The sequence below is a fragment of the Phymastichus coffea genome, unplaced genomic scaffold (assembly GCF_024137745.1).
Source record: "Phymastichus coffea isolate CEN01 unplaced genomic scaffold, Cenicafe_Pcof_1.1 PCOF00039, whole genome shotgun sequence".
Taxonomy (NCBI): Eukaryota; Metazoa; Arthropoda; class Insecta; order Hymenoptera; family Eulophidae; genus Phymastichus; species Phymastichus coffea.
In genome coordinates this window covers 447832-466916 of record NW_026706850.1, presented here as the reverse complement: position 1 = coordinate 466916, position 19085 = coordinate 447832, and the positions used below count along the sequence as shown (strand labels likewise).

Genomic DNA, 19085 nt, shown 5'->3' with positions numbered 1-19085 from the left:
CTTCGTGCTTGTGTTGATCATCTCTAAAGCTCGCAATCAAGGAATTAGACATGCGGATGCCTCATACACGCCGTTCCGTTAATCGTTCGCGTTTTCTCCGCGATCGTGGGCGAATGCATTAGCACTCTTATTTTCGAGAAGAAAGGGGCTGTGCGGGTGGCGGCGGGGGGAGGCGAAGAGCGAACGTTATCGCGCACTCGCGAGAAAGCGCGGGAGCAGCGTGTCTACGTAGCTGCCTCGATGTTTTCCGATTGTGATCTGCGAGCTGAATCTTGCGCTCGCGCTGCCTCATTCGCGCTCTGACTTTCTACGGCACCTTACGCGTCGCAGCCGTTTCGACGCTCGCGCGTCCCGTCTGAGGTTCACGCGCGGCGCGCCCTCGTTTAATAACTATCATTGTAATCGCGTTAACTTGGCGATTATGTGGCGCGCGACGCAGCGTGCAAAAAAACCGAACGGCACTCCGTTGCAAGGTCTACGCGCGAAATAATTCGTTGCTAGCCACGAGTTGAGGCAAACGCGATTTTCAAATTACTATACCTCTTGCTCGACTCGAACTTTGGCTAATTACCGCGCGCAAGACGTCATCGAAAGTTCGCGCGGTATCATTCGGCGATGCGAAAAGGAGAATAAAGCAGCGCCGTCGTGAAAGCCCCGACAATCGTCATCGTGCGTACATTGAAGGGGGGGGGGGGGGATTGAGCAGACGAAAACAATAACAAAAGCGCATCATCCGCCTGTTATCCTCTCATGACAAACTGTCGCCACCCTGGCTTTGCCGACAGTAGCGCGCGAATCGACAATGGCATTGCAGTTGCGCGCATCGTGGGAACTGAGTTAAGGGGACGGATCGCGCTGACGTAAGGCGACGGGCTGAAGCCTTGAAACGAAGCGTCGCGATTTCTTCGCGTTGCGCGCGCTCCTACTCGGCGTCCCCGCGGCCTCTTCGCCGGGCTTCAAATCGAAGACGAGCCGCGCGGGATTTTCGCGGGATTTCGTTGGTCGATGCAGATGCGCGCGGGGAGAAGGGAAGCGAGGCGATGACGCGCGGTGAGTCACTGGCGCATTCTCTTCCTCGCTCGGCGAATACGCGCGTGATGCTCGCGGCGAATTCTCTCACGCGCGCGCAATCGGTGCGCACGAGATTCAGCTCTCAGCTCGCGAACAGAGAGAGAGAGAGAGAGAGAGAGAGAGAGAGAGAGAGACAGAGAGAGAGAGAGAGAGAGAGAGAGAGACAGAGAGAGAGAGAGAGAGAGAGAGACAGAGAGAGAGACAGAGAGAGAGAGAGAGAGAGAGAGAGACAGAGAGAGAGAGACAGAGAGAGAGACAGAGAGAGAGAAGCTTTGACGCAACTCGGTCGTGCGCTAGGCGTGTTGTCCGTTCCGACCGCGGTGCGATCGTCGGTCGCAGAAACGGGCGCGCACGTGACGATTCACTCGGCCCGCACACTCGGAGAAAGTTCCTCGCAACAAGCTGATGCGCATTTTTCCGAGTAATCGAGTCGGCGCGTGCTTATTATTCATTCCCTCGGTATAAGCTTTCGTGTAACTAAGAAAAATAAAAAAAACACAAAAATGATCAAACGAAGAAAAACAATCGTCATGCTGTTACGAGCGCACGACGTCTTTTAGCGCTGATTACTGGGTCGCGAGGTTTTTTGCCCGGTCGACGCGGACGTGGAAGTGCGCATCCGTACTTGGTATCATTCGGAATGTGAACGCGAGCGATAAAAGAGACAATGCCGGTATACGGTCGGTATACGATAGGGTATCGTCGACCACGGCAATTAACCAGGTCGTGGGCGCTGCATTCGATTTCGCCAGCGGTACAGTGCGAAAAAAAGCGACGGCGACGGCTGGCCTATCTACGTTCGCGCCGGAGTTCAACGGTAATATGTTTTATCGAGGGGCGCAACGTCTCTTGTGAACTCGTGAAAGAATCGGCATCGCCCGCGACGAAAAAGAAATGCAGGTGCGACACGCGCCGCGCGGCCTCATGTCGCGGGCCCAAGCGGTATATAGTAGAAGATCGCGTTCCTCGCAAGGTGGGAGAGAACGTACGCGCGCGCGCGCGCGCGCGCGTGTGTGTGTGTGTGTGTGTGTGTGTGTGTGCGCGCGCGTTTGTTGGGCACAGCGGAGGCTGTAAAACGAGCGAGCCGGTTAGAAAGCCAGTGTCGCACTCGCGGCCGCAGGTGCCGGATCCAGCATCGCAGACCTCGGATTTTGCGTGGATATTATACATCGTGCCGTGCCACAGTGCGTCGTCGATCTCTCCGGCGACCAAGTTCGCGTGAGTCGTTGTTGTGTGTGCGCGCGGAAGTCGATTTGCCTCGCTCAGTGCCGGCAGAAGCGCGTCCTCGCTACGACGCCCGTTCCAGCCGAAAGACAGCGAGATAAGCAGTTAGGTTGTGCACTTTCTCTCCTCGATATATCCTATCTCTCTGTCTCTCTCTCTCTCTCTCTCTCTGCACCCGGTACTGCTGCGCGCGGTTCGCGCTCTCTGCTTTCAAAAATCGGCGCTGTGTTGCGCAATTGGCGTGTATCCTCTCGGCGGACGTGTCCATTCATGGGAAGCACTCTCTCGAAAGATTCTTTTTCGTCTTCTACGGCGAGATGGGGACTCGGTAATTTTCGTTTGGCGTGGGTTGACCTGCGTTAGACCGACTTTTCTTTTTTATGCTAGATGAGTCTGGAGAACCCACGAGGAAAAGAAACAACGTTCTTTCGCGAGAGTGACTTTTTTTTGATAAGTTAATACGTAAAAGAAGCCTCTAGATTTCATTTCGAAGTTACTTTGACAGCTTACACATCTTTTCGTGCAAGCGAGTCTATAATATTATTCGTGAAAGTTCGAATGAACGTCTCTTCAACGTCTAATTGTACGTATTCGCGTGCAAGCGTGTTTGTCGATCGTAAAAGTGCGATGCGCACATTCGCGTTGACCGATCAATCGAAATCCAATCAGCGATAAAAACCACGCCATCCGCAATTGCCTCGGTGGCGAGAGACAAAAACAAAACCGTCGTCATCCTCATTACAAGCCTGCATGGAGAATATCGGCAACAAAGCGAAGCCGCTTTCACCATGATTATCGCGCCGTTATTGAAATTATCCGCAGTCAATTAGTCAATACGCACGCGCGAAAACGCGTATACGCATAGGCACACGCAAAAACAGGTTTTTTTTACGATCGGCGGATCTTTCCAGGAAACACGATGGGCATGACTGGAGCGCAGGTCGGTTAGATTATTGTAACACAGCGGCAGAAGAGAGACATGGGACAGGCGTGGTGCAAAGAAAAGTCCGCCAAGGCGCAGGACTCCAAATCGCCGCTCGATCGTGTCTTCGTTAGATGCGCGCACAAGGTGAGTTTTCTCTATTGTCGTGATGGGTTCGTCTTCAAATCGATTCCGGCCTCTCGCGAGAATGAATTCCCTTTGTTGCTCGTGCGACCCGAATCCCAAAGTGAAAATTAATTTGTCAAGGACTTGATTCCCGCGCGATACAGCAATATTCAGCTCGCGCACAGCTCGACCCAGATCCCTTAAGTGTGTATCGTGCGATTAGCCGCGAGCTTGACAAAATCTTTGTTATGTACTTGCACGTCCTGCTTCGGTGAAACATGCGATTCCATTTTTTTTTTTTTTTTTTTGAAATTTCAGAAATGCCTCGTTGCAATGCCGTCGAGTTGTAAATCGAGATCAAACGATAAACGCGACGCTCGCGACAAGTCTACGAGCGAAATCTGCCTGAAATCGAATAATTACTTTGATACACAGCTGGAGCTTGGCTACAAGGTATAGCATTGAATTACTCGATAAGAAAAACAAGGCGCACCGAGGCCGCGTCGTAACTTTATCGCAATGTCGGCAAAGCGTGCAGCCGTTATCAATCGGCGTGCGGGCAAAAAGTGTGCCGTTGAACCTTTCGATGATTATTATAAGCCGACGGTAATGCCGCGACGCGAAGGAAATCGGTTGGCTGGCGATACCGGCGCCATCGCCGGAAACGTACCGCCGCGCCGTCGTTAATTATGTCACTCGAATGTTTACTGCCTGGAACCAATCAATTGTCTACGCCATTAGGCAACGCGCTGTCGTCGTTTTTCTTTTTGCTCAAAGACGCCTTTTGTTCTTGAGAACGAGTGGAGTTTCCCGACGCGAGCGTATCGCCGAGGAAGGACACTTTAGCATCGAATAGTTGATTTAATGCCGTGATTTATACGAGGATTTGGCGAATTGACGTGTCTTAGTATCCCGTTACCATAACGATAATGATATTCATTTACGGTACGTTTTCTCGCGATAAACTTTCAGCGGTGAGTTATCGTGTTGTAAATTTAGCTGAAAATACCTTTCAGTAGAAAACGTCGACATTATATCGTTTATAAATTATCAGTGCAAACGCGCAGGCAGCAAACAATTTCGACTTCTCTCTCTCTCTCTCTCTCTCTCTCTTCTTGCCGAGGAACACAGTCCCACACCGCTCACTTTGCTCACGCAAAACAAAACAGCATCACTCGAATCTTGCGCGAGCCTACGTATACACCTAAACAATGTAGTGCATATATATGTCGAGGCTCAAGGATGCAAAAGTTCTGCTCCGCCGAGTGCACGTTGTGTAACATACTACTAGTTTTACTGCTGCAAACCATTGAAGGACAGTTTGGTCTATCTCGGTGCGTGCAACGTGAAATCCAATTTTTTTTTTCTTCCTTTTTTTGTTTTCAACCGTTCTTTGCTTTTGTTTTTTTTTTTGCTTGTTCTGGAAATTCGTCGATTTCGCGACATACGCGCCGTTTCGCCCGTGCGCCTATTAAAATCGCACTGCGCAACCTATTGCTCGGCGATATCCGCAAGAGTCGCAGCTTTACAGTTAGTTAGCCCCGCGATCGGGATTCGCTTCGAGAGCGCTCGTTGAACGGAGGTGAACGCCGCGCGCAATTTAAAAAAAAAAAAAAGAAGCAAAACAAAACAAAAAGAACGCCTATTACCGGCGATAAGTGCAGCGCCGGTAACGACTGGCCTGCCGGCACGACTCGATAATAGCCGGAGCAATGCGTCTATTAAGGTTTTCGGTGCGCCGGCGCCACTGCAAATAGTTTCGCCCGCGATTCATTAGTCCGGTGCACGCGCGCTAATGGTTGGAGCATTACCTGCAGGCGAATTTGTCATCCGCCCCGTAATGGAGACGAGGGCGCTAAGTAACGACATTGCTTTTCGTTTGTTTTGCCGGCCGGCTATCGCGTACTGCGCCGCTCGTCCAAAAATTCAAGCACCGTGCTTATCTTCGTTGGCGCGTGGAGCCTCTGCGCCGTAAAAGGCGAGGGACGCGATGATCGGCGGACGATTTTTGGCAGCGTATGGCTCGATCGCGCGTCGTTCAACGTGTTTCTTTTATCTCGCTCGCTTGGGACAGACCCGTCATCCCGAATATGTTTTGGCCGAGGATCCTTCTCGATGTTTAGCGTGGAGCCAGTATGCCGGCGTTATTAGATGCGCGCGGGGGGTCACTTTTTAAATTACTCGATCGTTTGTGCGCAGCCAGCCTTTTCTCCCCGCGATGAATGCAACAATACATTAATGTATCTCTCAAACGATCGCTATCGCTCAGCCGATCATTCGGCGAAATTGCTTGCGTAACGCTCCTTCAATTCCAAGTTTACGCAACGTCTCGCGCCAAACGCTCAACTTCAAAAATTCGAATTTGCATCGCGTTCGACGGCTCGCCTGAAAACACTCTCAATTCACTATCTTCGCCGATGCAAAATCCTTTCTCGCGCCGCAAAAGAGACAGAAAAAAACCGCTCGATAAATCGTCGCTACAAGACGAACGGCTTCGTCTTCCGATCCCGTTGACGGATTTATACCGACAGCTACCTCGACGACAATTGAATATATGCGCGATTTTGAAAGTGCGCTGCTGCTAATTGCATTTTTCGCATCTAATGTTTAACGAGTGACGCAGAGTGAAGCTTGTAACCAGGCTTTAAAGGCTGCATGTTGGGTAATAATGACGGGACTTTAATGAGCTCTTGCGTTTTAGAATTGGTTTGATGCAGTAATCGGGGTTGGGTTCGGCTTTCTTTTCTTTTTCCTTTCGTAAATATCCCGGCACAACGTTTTATTTTTATTCTCTCTCGGCGCCCGCGTCAAGCTTTTCCAAATTCTAGTTTGTTAACGTGAACGTTTTCCCGAGCGTCGCTTTGCTTGGAAGTTTTGAAATTCGCTGGTCGCGCTCAGGTTCGCGGGTAAAGTATAAAACAAAACTAACGAGCGATTCACGAGGGATTAGCGGTATTTTCAATTGAAAGGGATCGCCGAAATGAGCCTTACCAAATGCAACAAAATTAGCTTTGCACCTGCGATTGTTGACTCGAGCGAGCCATCTTTTTTTTTTTTTTTTGACCCTCGCCCTCGGGCAAGCGCGTCTAACAGTTGTCACTCGTCGTCGCGCGTCCTCGACATTTAAACGCCGCTGACGCCAACTATAACGGCGCAGCTCTCTCGTAGCTCTAATTTAATCGGCAAATAACTTGCTCGCGCGACAGGAGTTTCGGTGAACGAATTTGCAATGTAAACCCGCTGTGCAGTCCGCCGAGGCTTCGCTCTCCCGGGCAGGCAAATGTGTAATGCATACGCGGACACCGAGTTAACGCGCGCGTTTCTTTCGTATACACGAGGTCCGAGAAAACGATTTACGCGTTGTTTCCTTTTTCTCTCTTTTTTTATTTTTGTTTTCAACGACGAGCAATTATTTGTTGTCGTCACGCAAATACACAACGTCTGTAGACGGGAAAGCTCAAAACTCGAATACGGCGCGAGGTGAGGCGAGTATTGAACCGGTTTCCTTGGTTCTTCAGCGCTACGACGACATGTGCGTCTCTGAGCGTGTGTTGAAACACGAAACTTGACATGAATTTTGTAGGTTAACGTTAAAAACACATCGAGAGAGAGCGAGAGGTAGAGCCGTTAGAACCATTAGACCATTTGATGTTGAGGACAATTCGATGAGGATTAATTTCAGTGACACTTTGAATTCATGAATTGAAAATTCGAGTCTTTTTTTTTACTTATCGGAAGTTGAGTGGTTTATATTCTCGTTTTAGTTTTATTTTGAAGTGATTATAAAGAAAATAACGTTAAAATTAAAATCAGTAGAATAAAGCGAACCCAAGACATTATAATCATGCTAATAAAGTATCTCATTTGATAGAAAAAAAAAGGCCCATCAGCGATCTCTAATGCCATCAATGTACAAGATGCGTTAAAATCGTAATAAAATCAATAGCCACTGAACATTTATACTGATCGCTCAAAAATACTCTCGATCGCACTCATGTAAGTGAAAATGCAAAGTTAGAAGCGAATAAACGAAAACTCATATCGAGTATCTCTCACACTTGGCAATTCAATCGTAAAGCAAAAGAGAAAAAAAGGGATCAGAGAAAAAACAAGATCATGAAAAATACATGCGCCGCGAGGCCGGTACGCACAAAGGGGCATTGGCCCCCCGCGAGGGAAAATTTTTCGCCAATTGTGTTCGAGCCCGATAATTCAGTTACCTCATTCTCGCGGCCTCGTAAGTGCGCGCGCGCGTTCGCTCTCGTTTGGGACCACCTCGTCGCGGGCAATTTCGAGAGGGGGGGGGGGGGGTGAGGAGGCGTAATTGTCCTCGATTATTTATCCCACGAGGTGGCCTCCCCGAGCTCGGAGCTTTTCCCCACCGAAAGCTGGCCCGCGCCCCGTGACGTTCCGTCGTCCGGCCGCGGCCGGACAATAGCTCGCGCGCGAGAGGCACGGCAGCCCGAGGCCCAATCGCGAGAGACAATGGCGAGCGGGAGAGATGCAGCGGGTTAACGGCGGCGCGTCCTTGAGAGCGGCGTCGATAAACGCAGTGGCGCTTCTTCCATTCTCTCGCACGACTTGGTGTATCTCTTGTGTTTGCAGATCTATCCAGGCTTGAAGGAAGACGGCTCGTGCCTTGGGGCCGGCGCTGCGCAACGGGTCACGAGGTATATGAACACGCCATCGTAATATTGCCACTTTACGCTTGGAATTCAAATCGTGGAATATCTGTCGGCTCCGCGGAGAACGAGATGGCCGTACGTGCGCGTGGCTCGGCTGAACAAACGGCGACGATGCTTTCCGCGCGAACGAGCGTGCAGAGTTGCTTATGCGTGCCGAGTCTGCCGCGCGCGCGCGAGCAAGTAACGAAGCGCCGCCGATGGAGTTTCCTCTCTTATTGATCTATTCATTTCATTTTATTTCGCAGAAGTATTGCGTTCATTGAATACATGCTCTCCGTATTTTTCTGTGGGATTATTTCGTAATGCTTCGATTGGCGTGTAACAAATTTTGAAGGTATCCGGCGATACCAATTTTCGCCGGTTTTTATAAAACGTGTACCAATAAAATGGGAATTTACACGGGGAATAAAATGATACTAAATCGGTACTACACTGGATTATGCAAATTTTATGAGTTACGCGCTATTCCCGAAGATAAAATAAGCCAGGCTGCTTCTATGAAAGGCCAGGGCATTAAAAGAAAAAATGTGGACAAAAAGCGTCTCGGCATCGACATTCCTGATCTCGGCGATAGATGACAAACATCTCGAGGCGAAAGCAACGCAAGAATCCAGCTGGAATAACTCATAATCAGAGCGGCGCGAGGCAGAAGTGACGCAAAAAAAGAGGAAAGACGAGAACGAGTTTAACGCGCGCGCGCGCGAAAACCCCATAAATATCTCTTCCGCTTATCACGCACACCATACGGACACGTAGAACGCGTCCTGCGTGTTGGCACATCAGCGAGACAGAGGGAGAGCGCGCGTGAGCCGAGGCGAAAACTGGACCGCGCGACAGGCGAGCGAAAAAAAATGGAGGAAATCGACCTAGATCTTCTCTCTCTCTTTCTCTCTCTCTCTCTCTCCGCCGTCGTCTAAACGCGGATGCATCCTGCGCCACGATACCTTTTTCGAAACCAAACGATGATTCACGGGACTCGCGCTCTACGTCCTACGCGCGCGCGAGATGCCGTTTTTGGGGGAACGCGCGTATCCTTCTTTTTCTTTTCTTTTACCTGTCGGCGTGGGAGACTTCGTGTTTACCTATGCTAATTCACTGGCAGTTCGAGGATGTTTATTTATATGTACGAGGGAATATTGTGTGCTTGAGATTGCTGCTTAATAACGGCCGAGATCGATTGAACGAACGGTTTTGAATGAAATCTGCATTATGCATAGGAGAGCCGCCGCGGAATGCAAATTCGAACGTTCCGCTGCGTTGTTTCTGTTTGTAATTGGATGATCTTTGTCAACGATTGATCTTGAATTGCCACGTCAATTAAACTAGTCGCTGGCTCTGTTATGTCCCAGTAGATTTATCGCGAAACGAGCTTTCGTGATTTACTTTTTTTTTGTGAGATTCTTTGATTCCGTGACAGGGCCGTTGCAAGCTATTGACCGCACATTTTTCTTTAATATGAACTAATGATGTCTAGGACGCTTGGCGCGTTCATCTTTTTCGTCTTTTTTCGTATTTATTTTAATGCGCGAATATAGATCAAAACTTTTATTGAAGAAATTGAAAATTCGACAAATCAATATGCATTAAATATTCCTATGATTTATTTTGACATAAGATATAGTCGACGATTTAAGCTTTTATCGTACAATGTCTCGTGTTGAAAAATCATAAAAAAATTTTCAAACACGATAAACAATTGCAACATAAGTTCTAAAATCATTATGGTTTTCTATAATAATATTCTTCATGATGTAAATAACATACTAGAGTAAACGTTTACGATTCCAATTAATGCATTTCCAAAAATAATTGTCCAATATTTTCAGTAACACAATAAAGCCTAAATCACTATACAGATTTTATCATGATAATCTATCGATTTATATTATTAATTATTATTTTCTATTAATATTATTATTAATATTATTTTCTATTTTATTTATTCGAAGCTGAACTTTCGAATAGAGGAAAATTCAATTAATTTCTCTATCGAGATATCAGTCGTTTATTTTTATATTGCGGTTATAGTGTGATTTAATCAATTCTAATCAAATTCATCTAAACTATACAGATACACTTTTTCAACTTTTAATCATATTTCATGAGTTATATTCATAAACATTTCAATATATATATATATATATATATATATATATATATATATATATATAGGTCATCGAATAACGACTGGTCACGTGACTACATCCTTCAGCCAATCAGGTCACGAATCAAATGGCTTCAATTTGTAAGGTTTTCGTTTTCATAAGAGGAGTTAAAAGCATATATTTTGAGTGCTCTTATTTTTCCCTCCAAATGTTTTTCTTACCAAGCGTGATTTGTTGCATAAAGTATTGCTTTTCGTCGTATTCTTTCGTGCGAATGTTTTTTATGCGCATGCATGACCTATTTTATAAGAGAAAGCTTCTTACAATTTTTTTGTAAAACGTATATTTTACGTTTGAGTGTATAGTAAGCAGCTTTAGTGTTAAAAATACTGGAATACGAGCGACACTATACTCAACATGTGTGCCAGGGATGCCAATTCGTAGATATGCCCGCCTGTTTTTTTTAACGTAAATTGTAGCACGAAAGTATAAAAAAGTCAGTTGAACTTTTGTCGCTCATACATATTTTTATTTTGGAGTACTAGTGTATTGAAATGAGGATAATTTGAAATATTGAGGAGGCCAACGAAATTCCGTTAGTTTATTACATAACTTTTTTTTCACAAAAATTTATTCAAATTTTTTTGTATAATACCTATTCGGTATTTCCTAGTACCATATAACTTTCGCTCGCCTCCTATCTATGTAAATTATCTAAATGTCTTTCATGTACTACTTCGAATAAGGCTAGCGTGAAAAACAATTACAAAGTCGACAAACCATTGTACTGAAGTCGAATCGATCTACTGTGAATTCCTTGTTTTTCCGATCAAGTGAAATACGAAAACTCGACCCACATTCGTTAAAAGCATACTCCCCCTCCCCCCACTCGCAACCCTCCAAATAAAAAAAAAACAAGGCGCGTCGTGCGGCAACTCTCGCCCCAGCGCGATGAGAATCCCTCATCGAAGATGCAAGCCACTGCACGTCGTTACCCAAACTGCGCCGCCGCTCGCCTGCAATACTGATAATTAGCGGCGCATATGCCATAGGGCGTAATTAGGCCGCGGCGGCGCGCGAAGACAAACCTGTTTACTTTCGCATTAGCTTGCGCACACACGCACGGGCGTCGCTAATTACCGGTCAAGCTCGCGCGCCCTCCCTCCTTGAATTTTCACGCTGTTTGCGCCCACCGACAAGTGCGTCGTCCCTGGGCGAGCTATCGCTTCCGAGATGCAACGTCGCTGCCGCTGCCTTTTATCGACGCCTCGTCGGGTGTCGCCCGCGTAGCCCGAAGAAAATGCGCCGCGCGGTCGAGCTGGGATCCAGTTGCTTTCTTTTTTCTTTCTTCGTTTTCGAGTCTGAGTTGTCGAGTGTCGTACGCGTAATCGGCGCAGTGTTTTTCAATGACTTTTCGTCGGTGGATGGGCGCGGTGCGCTTTGAATTTTTTGACGACACGAATCGCAATGCAACAGTGCTTGATTCGCCGTCGATTATTGATTGCTCCCTAAAAATCGATGCGTTGTCGTGTGCACGAACATCGTTGGAGCGAAACCAAAACTACGCAGCGAAAAAATAGAAAAAAGAGGAAGAAAAATAAAACAACTCGTGCGTCGAAGAGAGAGAGGGGGGAGACAGGCCAGCAAGGCCCATTAATAATCGCAGCGAGCCAAACGCTTTAACAATCCAGCGATCTATCAGGCCAAAACCGATCAATTGAGGCGCGAGAGAGGAAAAAAAAACGTCGAGTAATTCCGCAGCGGAGTTATAAATAACGCTCGCGGGCGATATGTGTTGCAGCGGTAGCGCGCCACGGAAGCAGTTGCAGCGTGGTCAGAGCATCGATTCGGTGGACAGGCCGTTCCATCCGAGCGAATGGGTGGACGTTAATCTTGAGGTTGCCTGCGAGCCGCTGGATAGCGCTCTCTTCGACGCTGCTAACCAGAGGAGCTCTAGCTACCTGTCCAGACTCAATGGTAGGTAGCGGATGCTGCGTTTAACTCCTCGATATGAAATATTCAGTCGAAAATCGCAGTCAAACGTCACATCGTTTCCCGAGAGACTGGAACAATCGCGCGAGAGAGCATCGTCTTACGTCGCTGCTTTGTCAATTCACATCTGCCGGCGTGATAATTTCATTGACTTTGCGCTGTTCTCGACCATTGCACATTGCCTTTTACGAGATTACCACTCGTCAATTAAATCTGCCTTAACGAGGTTTGCTCTTTCGCAGGTGTGAGCTCGGCGAGCGTCGGACTTGCCGCGCCAGTGCCACCGCCAAGAAGACGCCGGCAGCGACGGCCCCGATTCCAAAGTAACAACGACAACGCCAATAATGCTTCGCCACAGTTTGACGCCAGTCGCTCGACCGAAAGTATCGATGACGATGGCACCAGAGATTCCGACGATGAGTTCGTTGCGGTTGGTTTTCATTTATTTACGTATAGCTTTGGGATTCGCAACTGTCGCGTGGCAGACAATGAGCTCATTTCTATCGCTTCTACGTCGAGCAACTCACGAGGAAATTATTTCCCGCTCGATCGAAGATTCATATCAACTCTTATTAATTTTTGTAGAAGGTGCGGAGGTTGTTCTTGATTTGTTGGTACATCAAATGAACGGATAACCACGTTTCAACTTAACAGTGCAGTTTAACCGTTTTACGACGTATTCACGATGGATAATTAATTTTCATGTTTCTTTTCAAAAGCTGTTGGAGTGTGAACGTCGTAAAAGCGTTTAACTGGTGCTGTTATAAATAAGATTTGTTTGATGTTCGAAAGCAATTATTTCGAACGATTACGTACTCAAAGTTTCTATCGGTAAGCCGTATTAGCTCGGCAATCGGCCGTAATTATGCATAATCGACGCACGTGATGGTTAGGCAACTGGGAAATGGAAAAAACTCGATTCAAAGAAAATGAACGTCGGCTAATGAAGCGCGCGATGGCTAATAACTTTTTATCGAAAAAAAAACAGCTCGAGCGCTCTTTGGAAAAAAGTTCAGAGGTAATCCGTGCGTCGCCGACGAGACCAAAGAAGAACCGCAGCACCTTTAGCCTGCCTGAACTACCCGAGGAGGAGCTGGAAGAGGAAGCGAAAAGGCCACCGAGGCATATGAAAACTACTTCCCTTCCACACGACACTTCGCTCTTTGTGTTCCCTCAGGTGAGTGTGGTGCTGATGTGCTTTGTTTGGCTTGCGATTTTTCGCTGTGGATGTGTTATTTCTTTTTGTTTTGCGAAATGGTAGATGGCTCGAGGGTAAATGTAAACTACGAACGATGATACACTGATTTTTGATACTCACGCGTCTGATGCTCTGCCTTTCGCGATGTTATCGAAATCTATTTGGAGACGTTAAAAATGCACGTAGAAAGTATCATATAATCTTTGATAAAATACATTTTTTGTTATCGTAAACTAAGAATAACGAGTAATTATCTACAGGCTATCAATTTCTACTGGTCGGATGACACATTGCTACTAATTATGAGTATAACCGCAATTGCGATTGACACTGGGTACCGTCTGAATAACGACTCACGATTATCACTAAAGATAGATTCCGTTCATTTATTTGTCTTTATTTGCAAGACGATTTTAGCAGAAGTAGGCAACACTTTGTTTTGTCAAATAGTGCTATCGAAATCCAGCAGTAACATTAACCTTCGATAGCGGATTAACTCGATCTTTAGTTAATTACTCTTAAAAATACGTTTTCGTGCAAGTCAGTCGTTAAAGTAATAAGCTCGAAAGAATTTTAATCTCGACTTGAATAACGTTGAAAATAAAGTTGACGAATATTTCCAAGTTACATATGTGCTGAGCCCCTGAACGCAATTGTTCTAATAAAGAAATTATATGCTTTTTTCAATCAAATTTACGACGGTCGAGTAAATTATGAATGACGGCTCGTTCGAACAAATGTAATGAACTATGTTGTCCATTTTTCTGTACGTAAATCGACGTGAAACGTGAAATATTGGTTACGCAAAAGACAGTCATCGAAAAATGAAACGCCACTCGCGCTTATCGGGGCGGGCGAACTATTGAGCAAGAAACGTCCGTATTATAGATATAAGATGCATTCTCGAGAAGCTCGAGCTGACCGCGCGTCGCCTTTGAATTTATACGAGGCAACGTCGTAAATTGCGTTTTCTGTGAAATCTCGCGCCGCGCGCGCTAAGCGGATTTACAAACTTTATCCGATGTTTCCAGAAAAGAAAATTCGTACTAAATCTCTGCTGCGCGTACACTCACACACACATATATGTATATATATAAACTTGCAGCAGCAACAGCAGCCACAGACTCCCGAGAGACTCTTCAACGCTGACCAACGGATCGACGAGGCCGCAGGGGATAACTCGATTTTTAAGATCGACCAAGCCGAGGATGTCAAAACTTCCACTCCTGTCAAAGCTCAGCCTCATGCTGACGCACAAGTCGATCCTTTTCCCTCTTCGTCGTTCAATCTTCACGATGCTTTTCACAGTTGCAATGACCAGTGAGTTTCCGACAATCTTTTGCATCAACTCTTCTCGTCTAATTTTATTTAAACGACGAACAATCGCGACTTGATTTGATTGCGAGGGTAGATTTTAAAATATCCTTTAAAGGACGTCGCTGATGGGAAAGGGCTTGATAAAACTATTATTGATCAATTTTGTGCTCGATCCCTGGGCCAAACAGAGATGAAAATTATGACGAGCACAAAGAACCTCTTAACAAGCTCAATTCTCTGTCTCTCTCTCTCTCTCGCATGCATAAAAGCACACTTAACCTAAAGCTATGAAAATTGGCTGCCTGAGAGAGAGAGAGAGAGAGAGAGAGAGAGACAGAGAGAGAGAGAGGGCGGGGAAAAGAGAGTTGGCATGGCAAAAAAAAATCGTCGGGAAGTTTATAGCTACGTATAAAGCTGCTCCTCTCGATAAGAATTGAAACGCGCTTGCGCCCGTGTGCGAGTTTCGCGCGATAAGGGCCAGAGCGAGAGTCTTTGCACAGAGGAGGAGCGAGCGGAAAATGCATTGTCTTTTCAGGTCGGGCGAGTCGCGCGATTCGTCTTCGCAGCGGCAGCCATCGGCTAGCGACATGGGTTACGAGTCCAGAAGCAGCTATCTGTTTGCCGAGCGTTCCAACGACGACCGAGAGGAACAATTGTCCTCCGGCATCCTCGGAGGTGAGTTCGACTGATGCTACCTCTTATGCTTTTTTATTGCTCGGACAGAGCCCAAGTTTCACCTTTTTTTTCGTTATTTACCTTTTTTTTCCTCCTCTTTCGCCGGTTGGTAATGATTTGTAAGGGAATATATCTTTTTTCGAAAAATGAGTCCTGTGATTTGCTTCTTTACTTTTGTTTTTCGAGTAAACTGCTGCTGCTAGAAATGTTGAAGAAGTGACCTCGTTTATATCTTTATATATTTTCCTTCAGTTGCCGTGGCTGTCGATTTTTTAAAATGTTTTCTTTCGCATGAACTGATCTCTTGCCCTTATACGACAATTGTGTTGCACGTTTAATTTTTTCAATACGTTTGAAAACTCGTAAAATAGAAACATCATACAAGCTCGTTATTCTCTTGACATAGCAACGATTTCATATGAAAATTGTTTTTTTACTGCATTTATCCATCCTGTTGGTGATATCATTCATTTTCCCGTATAAAGCCACGGCCACGTTGATTCATCGTCGCTTTTCCATGGCCTTTTTCGTAAATTTTCTGAAGTAAAATTGCCATTAGATGCGCTCGTCGAGCCAAGTATCGAGCTACCCGACAAAGAGGTGATAATCATGGTCGTGCAGCGAAGTCTGTCAAATGAATCATTGCCATGCCAGATGCTCATCGAGGAAATCGACGACGACGAAGATGAAGCGATCGGGGAGAAGGCGGAGGCGGAAGATGGAGAAAAGTCACAAATCGTAAGACAGAGTGGCGAGCTTGCGAAGCAGGTCGACGCTCAGGAGACTTTTCAAACGCCGCCGCCTAGTCCTGAATTGAAGAGTCAGCCGGTACGTTGCATTTTTTTCGATCTCTATCAGACATTCGTTGAAGAAAAAAACACCGCTCAGCGCGAAATTGTAACAGTTTTAAGAGTATAACTTCGTTTACGATTGAGGGAATTTGAATTTACGTAATGACACGGACGCTGAATAGTCTAAAACAACAATCCTCTACAAGTTCATGTAGTTTATTTACACGCGCCCCTCGAAGTTCGAATCCTTTCGTGCCTCTACGTACGACCAGTTGCCGTAGTATCAGGCGCAAGCGAATGAAAACACCTGCTCCGCAGATCGTTGAGAACGGCGTGCACGGGGATACTGCGTTGGTGGCTCGGCAGCTGGACTCAGCGCTGAATGCCTACGTGGACAAGGAAGAAGAAAAGTCACCTGAACCACACATCGTACCGATAACTCGTGATCGAAATACGGCAAACGAGGAGATGAGTGACAGCAATCGGCTCGTCGACTTTCATCATCGACGCGACAGGCGTAATCCTTTCGATGACTCGCGGAACGACGAGATTGGTCGGTATAAAGTGACGTGGATAGAGGACCAGTTCGCCAATTACGACGGTGACATTTTTCAGATCCAGCAGAAATGCCTCCGGAAAAACCGAGCCGTTTGCAACAGCGTTCGAGTTTGATCGAGGAGTCGGCGATCGAGGCATCGCTGATCGTGCCAACGCCACCGCGCAGACGGCATCGCAGTCATCACCGATCGAGCTCTAATCTCGACGATCGACACAACGACAGACTGATTTGAAGTAAAATTGCGTGAATATACCGAACGTAGAAGAATCAAAGTGCTTGTGATAAGTTCTTTTGCTGGTGTTCTGCTGGATTTCGCTTCTCTTTGTCGTTTTGTTAAATTTAGATTCATAATCGCCGATAATTAATTAAATTAATCGTGCAAACGTCTACGTATAAGAGCTTTTATGGACGAACATGTTGTGTATGTATTTTTTCTCACGTACTAATTTTTAGTTGTAGACTAGAAGCATCGACTTCGATGATTGTTCAAAATCTATGTTTGCATTCTGATTCCAACTTCATCTTTTTTTATTTAATTATCGAGCATTTTGTTATAAACTGATAAGTCATTTCACGCCAAGTAAACAGCTCTCTGAGTCTGTCGTGTGCATGTGAATAAGAAGTTTCTACCTTATAAAGCATTATTCGGATGAAACACAAAACTTATTACAATGTAAAATAACTATACTGATGCTACTATCATTTAAGTCATATGTATCCGTACAATTAAGAACTATCGCATTAATTAATAAAATTGAAAAAGAAAACTGTATATTTTTTATTGTTCGTGTCTCCGCGATGAAATATTTTGAGGAAGTATTTAACAGTTTTGATATTTAACTTGCATTTATTTGTAAATAACTTTTGCATGCGTCGAAAGTCATTTTTAATATGTATTCATGACAGGCGTAAATAAATGAGTCAAGTTGTTTGACGAATTGGAATATTAAAATTTTATATACTCAAACTAGGAAAAAACACACACTTGAAAGTGTATATTTATTAGTGCAATTGATTACGTCGATGCAATTAACATCAATTCCCAGCTCTGTGCACATAATCTATTATGAACGTTTGCGTACTATATATATATGTACATAATAACTTCAATGTCAGACATTGAGATAGCTGCCACTATTAATACCTTTACGTTGGTAATTACTTGGGTCTTCAAATACTACGCCGTATTTTACGAAGTGAAAAAATATTACTCAGAGATTTTTAAAATTGTTGCCTTTATTAACTTAAAATCTGCTTGTACATACAAAAAAAAGCTCTTACGCGATGCATGTTTTTATTTTAATAAAATTATTTGCAAGAAGTGCACAAAGCATTCTTCGCAGTCTCATCTACATACCGACCTTATTTTCATATTAATCGATGCATAGTTTACAAGTTTGGAAGAAAAAGCCCTACATTTCTCTATAAGGAACTCAAAATGTTTACTTACAATATTTGAATATGCACTGAAATATTAAAATTCGATCTTTATCTCTATTAATAGCACTGGTTCTGAAAATCGTTTGCCAACTTTTGAAAATACAATCGACAAGCAAACTGTTTAAAAAGCTTCCTCATTTATCAATAACACGACGTTGTGATTCTCCTCATTATTTAGACGTGTAGATCGGAACGATATTTTCGTTCATGAAATTTTCATACGATTATTTCCTTGAAACTTTTAGCAACACGGTATCCCTACTCTGTATCTTTTTTGTTTGCTCACGCGGATGCTCGAGTTTCTTTTTCCGCGAAAGTAATACTTTTTGGCTTAACCGTTACTTTTTTTTAATTATCTCGAACGTTGCTGCGCTTAACGAAGTGACCTTAATCTCTTTAAGGGTTTCCTGCTATAAGGTCGAGCATGTAAATGAGAATGACGCCGCTCTAATCTTTTTCTGGTTCCAAGCAGAGCAACTTTTTCAGTCGAATTTTTCATTAGCGAACATGGCTTCCTGTCTCGTACACGCGCAGGCGTATATCCTTCCCGCATCGTAACTCGCCGGTGAAAAAAAGAAAATAGACGCAACGATAAATCGAAGTTCATTAGAACGTTCAGCTCGCTGCTAAATTTCCTCGTCGTACTACAATAAAGGAGTTTAGCTCTTTCTTTCGCTCTCGCGTGAGTTAAAAATCAAAGTTGCATAAGCGAAAGAAATTAGCCAGCAAAGTTTTTTTCCTTGCAGAGTGAGAGAGAGAGAGAGAGAGAGAGAGAGAGAGAGAGAGAGAGAGAGAGAGAGAGAGAGAGAGCAGAACTTGGAGTTCTGCTTCGCCTTTTTTTCTTCTTCTTCTTCTTCTACTATCACAAGGGGAGTTTGCAAGATACGAAACGGCCAAGTCGGAACGGAAGAGAGAGAGAGAGAGAGAGAGAAACTTTATCTCCCGAGCGAATTTGACGAGGGTGAAAGAGGGCGAAAAAG

At 45.2% G+C, this 19085-nt stretch overlaps 1 protein-coding gene across 5 annotated transcripts; it reads left to right on the top strand.

Annotated features, from left to right (window-relative positions):
- Positions 1–1758: 1758 nt before the first annotated feature.
- LOC131663861 (uncharacterized) lies at positions 1759–17712 on the top strand. 5 transcript variants are annotated; one of them, XM_058934574.1, is made up of 11 exons: positions 1759–1888; positions 3207–3364; positions 7949–8013; positions 11935–12110; positions 12368–12555; positions 13114–13302; positions 14429–14643; positions 15176–15315; positions 15875–16143; positions 16425–16659; positions 16722–17709. In XM_058934574.1, the coding sequence occupies exons 2-11, from the start codon at positions 3275–3277 to the stop codon at positions 16895–16897; spliced, it is 1743 nt and encodes a 580-aa protein (XP_058790557.1). In that variant the 5' UTR covers positions 1759–1888; positions 3207–3274; the 3' UTR covers positions 16898–17709. The 5 variants fall into 5 exon arrangements, with proteins under 5 accessions (XP_058790557.1, XP_058790559.1, XP_058790555.1 ...); XM_058934576.1 differs by lacking the exon at positions 1759–1888 and adding an exon at positions 2160–2404 and having other exon boundaries at positions 14432–14643; positions 16722–17712; XM_058934572.1 differs by lacking the exon at positions 1759–1888 and adding an exon at positions 2161–2399.
- Positions 17713–19085: the final 1373 nt, after the last annotated feature.

Coding starts and splice junctions, on each gene's coding strand:
- LOC131663861 (XM_058934574.1), top strand. CDS start 3,275: ATGGGACAGGCGTGGTGCAAAGAAAAGTCCGCCAAGGCGCAGGACTCC. Junction 8,014..11,934: donor GCTGCGCAACGGGTCACGAG/GTATATGAACAC, acceptor TATGTGTTGCAG/CGGTAGCGCGCCACGGAAGC. Junction 13,303..14,428: donor CGCTCTTTGTGTTCCCTCAG/GTGAGTGTGGTG, acceptor ATAAACTTGCAG/CAGCAACAGCAGCCACAGAC.